Source organism: Penaeus vannamei, chromosome 15 (assembly GCF_042767895.1).
Source record: "Penaeus vannamei isolate JL-2024 chromosome 15, ASM4276789v1, whole genome shotgun sequence".
Lineage (NCBI taxonomy): Eukaryota > Metazoa > Arthropoda > Malacostraca > Decapoda > Penaeidae > Penaeus > Penaeus vannamei.
The window spans coordinates 5,659,021-5,669,020 of NC_091563.1; the positions used below are offsets into that span (position 1 = coordinate 5,659,021).

Consider the following 10,000-nt stretch of genomic DNA (forward strand, 5'->3'; position numbering starts at 1 on the left):
TCTACAAATCTGCAGTTATTGTGTATTTTTCTGTCTCTATCTCAATCAGTCTCCCTCTCTCTGTTTCTCTCTTTTTCTGTCTTACACACTCTCGCGCACGCAGCTCGCTCTCCTCATGCGGAGGCCTCCACGCACGCACGCAATTTCTGTCAGTTTATCTGTCTGTCATGTCATTTTGTTCATTATTTTGTTTTTCCCTCCTTGTATGTTTCTTTGCCCCCTCCCCGTCTCTTTTTCTCTCTTTCTATCTCCATCTTTCTCTCTCTCTCTACAGATTTATCTATCCGTCTCTGTATCTATTCATTTATCTACATATCCATCTGTCTGTGTCAATGTACGTTTATATCTGACAAATTTTTTTTTTTGAGATAACAGAGACAAATCAGTTTAACGTATGATGCGAGCCATAAACGAGACGCGATAAAACGCAAATGATACGAGACATAAAGCCAAACACAGGACCAAGCTTTCATTTCTCCATAAATCCAGTTGATTATTGAAGAAATAATTCACGGCTGTTCCCATGCAAAGGCCCTATTCGCGGGCGTTTTTGCATGTGTATTTACGGGCGTGTGTGTATGGATAAGTATATGCACGTGTGTACATATGTTTGTTTGGTGTTCTTCCTGAGCTTCCTTCCTGTGGGGGCGTGAGCGACTGGCCAATCAGAACGTGAGCTGGGCGTGACGGCTGATGTTGCCATATGGAGATGCTTTAAATCTATGCCTAACGGTGTGAATATCTCTATTTTCTGGGTTCGTGGTAGGACTCCGGGCCGAATTAATAGCGAATTTTGAAGTAAAACGAACAGAAAGCTAATTTCCGGAGCAGGAAGGAAAATAAGACGAAAGGTTATGCCGCGGCGTCGAACCTCTGCCAGGTAAGCGTCCCCGGCAGCCTCAGCGAGAGGGTCCCGGGCCGATCCCCGCAGCGGCAGTCGCTCTCGACACTCGCTTGTGCTCGGTCGTCTGTGGTGCGTCTGCGCTCGCGCTCGTCACAGACGCTGATGATCGGGGCGTAACGACGAGCTATTTGCGGTCCCTGTAGTGAGGTGTTGTGGGAACGGAAAGGAAATTAGTCGAGTCGGGATCGCATCTTCTGAGGAGCAACGATGGTGGTTTTGCAGCCCATCAAGCCCGGGACGCCCAGGTTCAGTGGCCTCGCCCTCAAGCGTGGGCGGGCGCGACGGGCGTTGTCCCTCCTGGGCAGCAACGACGCCAAGGCCAACCTCCAGCTGGCCGAGTCCCTCATGACCATCTCTGCCGAGGAGTTCGCCGCCAAGTGGAACTTCGACCCCGTCCGCGCCGTGCCCCTGCCGCGCGGCCGCTTTCAGTGGGCGCCCGTCGCCACGCTCAGCCCCTGCGCCGCCGCCCACGGCGCGGCTGAGGGCGTCGCCCCCGCGTCCCCCGCAGAGGCTCCGCGCGAGGACCTGCGCACCTGCCTCGCCGTGCCCACATCTGACCTCGCTCGACCCCAGCAGGCGGGCGGGCGCGAGGCTCGCGTGTCTGCGGGCGGCAAGGGCGCGGCTGCCGACTCCTCCAGCGGCAGCAGGAACTCCGTCGACCACGAGTGCTCCCCCAGGACGTGCGGCTGCGGCGCGGAGGCGGCCGCGAAGAGCGGCGCGAGGGGCGAGGAGGCGCAGCAGGGCCAGGAGGCGCTCGAGGCCAGGCGGAGGCCCTCGGCGGACGCGGACAGCGGCATCGAGAGCGACGAGTCCATCCACCTGTCGTCGCCGTCGCCGCCGTCGCCCTCGTCGTCGCCCAAGCAGGACAGTCAGCCGCGACTTCGTCAAACGTGCATCACAGGTAAGCCCCCCCTCCTCCCCCCCCGAGTAAGAGATAAGGCGGTGTCACGACCCTTGACAGGAGGAGAGCGGACCCGCAGGCAGCGCTTGGCCCGAAGTCGCCAGTCACGCCCTCCGCTCGAGGTGTCCGTGTCTGAACCTCCTTATCGTTATCGTCGCGTCCGCTATCGCCGTTATCTTCCAAGAACCATCTCTAAGTGCGTTTTACTCCTTTTGTGATTTCTTACTGATTCAAATTGAGTCAAAACGTAATGCAACGTAACTCAATCTTCAAGACCAATTATGCAATCGCGTTGATCAACCCACCTCAATCGATGTATTATTTCCCGGGAATTAAACAGGCTACGAATCCAATTAAACCCTCCATCTAATTCATATCGCACCTTTACTCCTTCTACAAAACAACTGCCATCGCATTCCACCAATAAATCCAATATAACTAAATCTATCGGGCGTAACATCTACCATATGCAGGGAGGCGGGCGCGACAGGCGGATAAAATCTACGGACTCGCGACGCCACATTTGGTTGGTTGTGGGAGGGGTAATTACGCCCGTCTTGGAGAATTAATTATGTGAGCCTCAAGTGATTTTAGGACGATGTGTATGTATGTATGTGTGTAAGCATGTATACCTGTGTGTATGCATTTATGTAAGTACGTATGTATGTATGTTACCATGCATTTTTTCTGTATGTTTACCTATAGACATATATTTGTATATATATATATATATATATATATATATATATATATATATATATATATATACATATATATGTATGTATATATTTATATATATATGCATATCTATCTATCTATCTATAGATATGTGTGTATATGTGCGTGTTTGCGTTTGTCTGTGTGTGTGTGTGTGTGTTTGTCTGTGCGTGTGTGCGTTTGTGGGTATTATATGCATATATGTACATATATTCATACACACACACACACACACACACACACACACATATATCTATGTGTGTGTGTGTGTGTGTGTGTGTGTATGTGTGTGTGTGTGTGTGTGTATGTGTGTGTGTGTGTGGGTGTAAATATTTTATAATAATAGATAAAATCAGACCTGTTTGTAACATTAATGCGTCAGATGTCCAACGAGACAGACATAAAAGATAAAAGACTGATATAAATTTGCAAACAAAATGCCTCAAAACCGGTTTAATGTTTACGTTTAATGTTTAATGTTTACGAAATCCGGACAGTCTCTGAACATCATTCTAACCTCCTCCTCTTCTTCTCCTCCAGAGTTTGTACGTCCAAAGAAAAGGTTGACCTTCTCCTCGAAAGACCAGCAAGCAGCCCACCCGACCCAGAGCAAGAAGAGGTCCGCCTCGAGCCTCCAGGACCACCTTCAGCCGCCCCACAAGAAAGTCCTCCTCCAACTCAGAGCGTGATGAAGGAAGGCCCGACGAAGAAGGAAGAGGAAGAAGAGGAAGATGAGGACTGCGTGATATGTCCCTCGGGTCTTCTTCACGCGGTCTCCTTCAGGTCTTCATGACGTCCTATAGGTCCTCGCGAGGTCTTCTTCAGGACTTCATGACATCCTCCAGGGGCCGTTGCGTCCGGCGGCTTTCAGGAAGTCACGAAGAGCGGTTTTCAGCGTCCGAGGCGACGGACGGCCGGCCAGAAGCAACAGGAGAGAAGCGGAAGTCGAAGGACCGCGCTGCGCGCCCCATGGAGTGCCCGAGCGACGGAGGAACCGCCCGGACGAGGCGCTGAAGCGAAGAGACGAGCCGCGCGACCTGTGACCTGAAGGCATCGCTCCGGCCGCTCCGAGTCTTCCGCGAAAAAAGGGACTGAAATCTGAAGTGTAAGGAAGGGCGAGCTAGCTTCCCGAGCGACGGGGTGTGTGCAAGGGCCCGCAGTCTCGCCCTCAGAAGTTACTGTTGACGCTGTGTGGAAGGAAGTCAGTTTGTGACAAGCTTCCTCTAGGAATATAAGTGGAACTCAGCTTTACCTATTTATCGTTGAAATCCCATTTTATTATTATTATTATATTAATATAATTATTAATTATTATTTTCGTTGCTACATAATCCGTGTTTTGTCGTAAGATGAAAAAGTATAATGACCATGTGCTGGTAATTATCACTAGTCATACATCAGCTGACATCCAAATGTTATTTAATACTATCAGTTAAGATCGAACACTTTACCGGAAACGAAGACAAATCCAAGACACGCCCAAGAAATATCATGGTGTAAGTGCATAAAATGACGAAGAAATTAGTCCGGATTTTGGACTTAATATCCAGAATCGTTTGCAAAATCCTCAGAAATCCCGGAAAAGAAAACTCAAGAAAATATCAAGAGGAATTGCGTGTCCAGGAGTCATCGCTGAAGATTGATGACGTCACACTGAAAAGATTAACATAGACAACCAAGAAGTTTATGTTAACGTTCAGAAATCGAGAAAAAAACTCATCAAGTGTAACCACATGTCTTCAAACCGAATGCTCAAGAATCCTCAAATCATCTTAAGAGAAAAGAAAAGAAGAAGAAGAAGAAGAAAAAAAAAAAAAAAAAACAGCCAAGAAAAACCAAGAAAAAATTACCTCGACGTCTCCCCCCCCTACCACCCCCCCCCCAAAAAAAAAAATCACCTCTACCCCCCTAAAGAAACAATAGATAGATAAATAAACAAAAAACATCAACAAATCGACACCTCCAAAAGTTGCCGAGATCGACGTCCCGGAGTGAGCGACAACACCTCACGCTCGACATGGACCCTCGACGCCTCCCGCTCGACCCACGGCTGGGAAACGTTAAGCCCAAACATTCGAGGGCGACGTAAGGCCGAGGACGAGGTGGGAGAAGGCCGAGGACGAGGGGGAAGAAGGCCGAGGACGAAGGGGGGAAGGAAGGACGAGGACGAGGTGGGGGAAGGCCGAGGACGAGGACGAGGGGGAGAGGGAAGGAGAAGAAGAAGAAGGGTTGGAGTCTTGAAAATGTCTTGGATTTTGTCGCGTTTCCCGTGTTCGAGTCTGTTATTTTTTTTTTAATGGTGAAGGCTTTAGTATGTCTCTAAGTTCTATTTTTTTTTGTAGAAATGATCATGAATCTACCTCTTAAATTTCAAAATATTTTCCACTTCCTCTTCATATGTATTTATATGTATGTATATGTGTATGTATGTGTGTGTGTGTGTCTGTGTGTGTGTGTGCGTGTATGTGTGTCATATGAAGTGATAAACATGTCCTTTTCATGATCAGATCTCATTTTTTCCATTATTATTTACAGTATTTATATTTCCTTCTCTTAATCATTATGATTTTAATTTCTCCACACTGTTAATTAATCCATTGTTCTTGTATGTGTTTTTTTTTTATTGTAATGGAATATGTTACTGTCTAGTCTCGTAATTTAATGTTATCTTTTGATATTTAAAGATTTGCTGAGGTGAAGCTTTAATTACTTTAGTTCTGTACAGATGTAAATAAATATGATAAGGAATAAGAATGTGGTTGTATTTTTAAAATCCTGAGAAATAAGAAACAGAGAGAGAGAGAGAGAGAGAGAGAGAGAGAGAGAGAGAGAGAGAGAGAGAGAGAGAGAGAGAGATATATATATATATATATATATATATATATATATATATATAGAGAGAGAGAGAGAGAGAGAGAGAGAGAGAGAGAGAGAGAGAGAGAGAGAGAGAGAGAGAGAGAGAGAGAGAGAGAGGGAGAGAACAAGGGAAGAGAAAATAGAGAGAAAATCATACTACATTACTGATATTATATAAATCAGAAGTATCTACAAGTTTCTCAAATAAAGCCGTAAACGTTAGCATGAAAAAACAGTAACGAAATATTTTTATGCAGAAAATGAAGAAAATAACCTTAACAACAACAACAACAACAACAAAATAATGCTCTAAAACCGTTAGCGTGAAAAGAAAACACAAACGAAATATTTTTATGCAGAAAATGAAGAAAATAACATTAACAACAGGAAAAAATATATAGAAGGGCACGTGTTGGTTATTAAAATGATAATTACGTCTAATGGACGACTAGTGTCAAAAATAGCCCGCTTAGTACCAACAGAAACGCACTTACCATCCGCTAATGAGGATTTGATTGACTATCCCAACACCCTACGCATCCGGAGGCTAGGCCTACCGGCAGGCCTACTAAGTGATCGTATTTTCTGTTTATTTTGCTTGTTGTTTCTTTATTTCTTTTTTTTTTTTTTTTTTTTTTTTGCTTTACGACGTAAAAATCGCTAAAACTGTTGTTGGAATGATATTTGCGTTAATTATGTGGCAATAACTGCAGGTTTTTGATGTCGATCGAGGCTGTCACACGGACATACACACAAACATGTGTACATACATACATACCTGCTGTGGTGTTCGTGATGGTTATTCTTGGTGTTTTGTTCCCGGTTTGTTTTCTGTCTTATTTCTTCCTTGTGTTGTTAACTTTAATTCGGTTTAGCATCTTCTCTGTTTCTCTCACACACTCTCTGTTTTTGTCTGTTTCTGTCTGTCTGTCTCTCTCTCAAACTCTTTCTCTCTTTCTCTCTCTCTCTCTCTCTCACTCCTTTTCTCTCTCTCTCTCACCCTTTTTTTCTCTCTCTCACACTTATTTTTCTCTCTCTCATTCTTACTCTCTCTCTCACACTTATTTTTCTCTCTCTCATTCTTACTCTCTCTCTCTCACACGCTTTTCTGTCTCTCTCATTCTTACTCTCTCTCTCTCTCTTACTCTTTTTTTCTCTCTCATTCTTACTCTCTCTCACTTTTTTTCTCTCTCTCACTTTTTTTTCGCTCTCTCACTCTTTTCTCTCTCTCTCATTCTTACTCTCTCTCACTCTCTCTCTCTTATTCCCCCTCTCCCTCCCTGTCTCCGCTCTGAACTCTACAGTCCTACAGCACGCGATGCTCTTTCAAGATCTCACTAAGATTCCCCTATCTCTGCCGGATGCAACGAGAAGAATACAGGGGAAGGGGGCTCATATTTCTGCCGGATGGAGGGTCAGATCTCTGCTGGATGCTGAGGTCTGGGGAGAAAATCACACGATCTTTTTGGGAGCTGGAAAAAAAAGGAGGAAATGCGAGAAATTGGAAAATGGATATTGGAATAGGGAGAATTGAGGAGGGAGGAGGTGCAGGTGAGGCGAACGAGGACTTTGGGAAAGGGGGAGGAGTGGGGAGGAGGAGGAGGAGGATGGGGAGGAAGATAAGGATGGGAGGAGGAGGAGAAGGAGGAGGGAGATGAGGAGGATGGGGAGGAAGAATAGGATGAGGAGGAAGAGGAGGAAGAACAGGATAGGATGGGAGGAGGAGGAGGAAGAGGAAGGTGAGGAGGAGGAAGGGGGGAAAATAGGATGGGAAGGTTTAGGATGAGGAGGAAGAGGAGGTAGAAGAAGAGGAAGGTGAGGAAAAATAGGATGGGGAGGTTTAGGATGAGGAGGAAGAGGAGGTAGAAGAGAAGGAGGGAGAGGAAAAGGTTTAGGATGGGGAGGAGTAGGGTTAGGAAGAGGAGGAGGAGGGGGAATAAAAGGAGGAGGAATAGGACAAGGAGGAGGAATAATATGAGGTCTAGGAAGAGGACAAGGAGGAGGAGGAAGAGGAATAATAGGAATCGGAGGAATAAGACAAAGGAGGAGGAGGAAGGAGAGGAGGGTGAGGATGAGAATGAGGATGTTACTGAAGAGGATGTGGAGGCGTGGAGAAGAGTATAAAATATAGGGAGCTTGATGATTGAGAAATGGAAAAGAAGAAGGATAAAGATAAGGATACAAATAAAGAGACCACAAGCGAAGGAGAGAGGAGGATGGCAATATCAAATATCACTCGGAAAAAAAAGGAAACAAAAAGAAAAGAAAAAGAAATAAAAAGAAATAAAAAAATATCACTCGGAAAAAATAAAAGTAAAAATAAGAATAAGAGAAAAAGAAATAAAATCTGTGCTGTGTGGCGTCGGAAAGCAGCAAAAAAAAAAAAAAAAAAAAAAAAAAAAAAATCGTCAAAAATTTTCAATAATCGGTTCTGAAGATTCTAATCAGAAAGTCAATCTATGACAATTATTATATGTATATATATATATTTTTTGTAATTATATTAAACTAAAAACGAATTTACATGGGCACACGGCCATCAAAAAATATTTAAAAATTATAAAAGTGATTCGTTTTTTTTATTTTTAATTAATTAGAACATAAAGCAGAGTCAGAAATGTACCAAAACGAATCTAAAATCACGAAATATATCGAACGAAAATCTCATTACAATCACAATTAAGAACCAGAAGGCAAGGTCCAATTCCCAAATGACCAGGAGTACCAACCTCTCGCCCCCGGATGACGCGCGGATAAAGCAGGATTGCCAACCTCCCGAGGCGTCAGTCAGGCTGTCCCCGCCGCCGCCCAGGAAAGGTTTCCTGCTTTTGAATTAATGAGGGCGGGATTCGGGCGTCCGTCCGGCACCTCCGTCGGCTTTTCGACTTTCACTCGCACGAGGGCCCCGTCGGGAGGCAGCTCGGCCATCAATTACCCATATCCGCTGGCTGCGCGTAGGCCGAGGTTTTGGCGGGAAAACGGACGGAAGGAAGGATGGGGGACGGAGGAAGTAGCCAATGAATATAATTTTCGGAATTTCTACGCTTCGGCTGCTTACGTGGGTCGGCGGCCGAGGCGGAGAATCGGTCGAGATTTGGCCATTGATGACGACCCTCGATGAGAGTCATTAGTCGGCTAATTACATGATTGCTCGAATCTGGAGAATCCCGTTGCCGAATTGTCGATGGTAATGGCGGGCGGCCGAAGCGTGTGGTGGGCGGGATGGGCGTAATGAGGGATGGGATTGTGGAGACTGGCACTGATTGATGGCCGATTGACAGGCCTATTCGAAGGGTAGATAATTACGTTCTCGTTTGTTACAGACCAACATACATACGTCTGTATATATTAGATACAGACATGTCCAATAAAAAAATATTTACATAAACAAACACAAGAGAGAAAGAAACATAAATAAACAACACAAACCTAAATTAACAAATAAAAAACCAAACCAAGAAACATCCTATACAAACAAACAAACAAAACACAAACGGAGAGAGAGAGAGAGAGAGAGAGAGAGAGAGAGAGAGAGAGAGAGAGAGAGAGAGAGAGAGAGAGAGAGAGAGAGAGAGAGAGAGAGAAAGAAAGAAAGAAAGAACGAAAGAAAGAAAGAGAGAAAGAAAGAAAGAAAGAAAGAAAGAGAGAGAGAGAGAGAGAGAGAGAGAGAGAGAGAGAGAGAGAGAGAGAGAGAGAGAGAGAGAGAGACAGAGAGAGAGAGAGAGAGGAAGCGAAAGCAACCCGGGCACAGCAGCCACAACCAGAGACATAGTCCTTCCGTGATTATCAAATTACCCGCCGATACATTCATGTGATTATCCATTAACGGTCATAAAGACTAAATTGTCCATCGTTGCCAACCCTTTGTGGAAGGTTTTCTTCCTTCGGTCAGCGGCGGTCGGGCCTCGTCCTCTCGCTAATCTCGCTAAGGGGGCTCGTGCGTCTGGCAACACTGTGCTCTTCATGGCGCTCTCTGATTAAAAAAAAAAATATATCATTATCATTATGATAATAATAATAATGATGATGATAATGATAATAATAATAATAATGATAATGATGATAATAATAATAATAATAATAATAATGATAATAATAATAATTAGTATTATGATTATCATTATCATTTGTTATTATTATTATTGTCATTATCATTATTGTTACTATTTTCCTTATTATCATTATTATTATTATCATTATTATTATTATTATCATTATTATTATTATTATCATTATTATTATTGTTAATATTATCATCATTGTCATTGTCATTATTACTATTACTATTATCATTATCATTATCATCATTATCATTATAATTACTGTCAGTATCGTTATCGTTATGATGGTTGTTGTTATTATTATCGTCATTATTATCATTATTATTATTATTATCGTCATCATTATTGACATTATCATTATCATTATTATTGTCATTATTATTATCACTACCATTATCATTATCATATTTTTTATCATTATTATTATCATTATCATTATCATTATCATTATTGTTACCTTAACTATTAATATCTTTATTATTATCGTTATCATATATATATTTTGGCTTGTGTGTTTGTAATGTAATTTCCGTTGTATATTCACTTATTTTACATTTCAAC

General features: G+C 43.4%; 1 protein-coding gene across 1 annotated transcript; it reads left to right on the plus strand.

Annotated features, from left to right (window-relative positions):
* Nucleotides 1-928: 928 nt before the first annotated feature.
* LOC113829591 (uncharacterized) lies at nt 929-4,310 on the plus strand. The gene is made up of 2 exons (XM_027382788.2): nt 929-1,805; nt 3,063-4,310. The coding sequence occupies exons 1-2, from the start codon at nt 1,112-1,114 to the stop codon at nt 3,209-3,211; spliced, it is 843 nt and encodes a 280-aa protein (XP_027238589.2). The 5' UTR covers nt 929-1,111; the 3' UTR covers nt 3,212-4,310.
* The last annotated feature ends 5,690 nt before the right edge of the window (nt 4,311-10,000 follow it).

Coding starts and splice junctions, on each gene's coding strand:
- LOC113829591 (XM_027382788.2), top strand. CDS start 1,112: ATGGTGGTTTTGCAGCCCATCAAGCCCGGGACGCCCAGGTTCAGTGGC. Junction 1,806..3,062: donor TCGTCAAACGTGCATCACAG/GTAAGCCCCCCC, acceptor CTTCTCCTCCAG/AGTTTGTACGTCCAAAGAAA.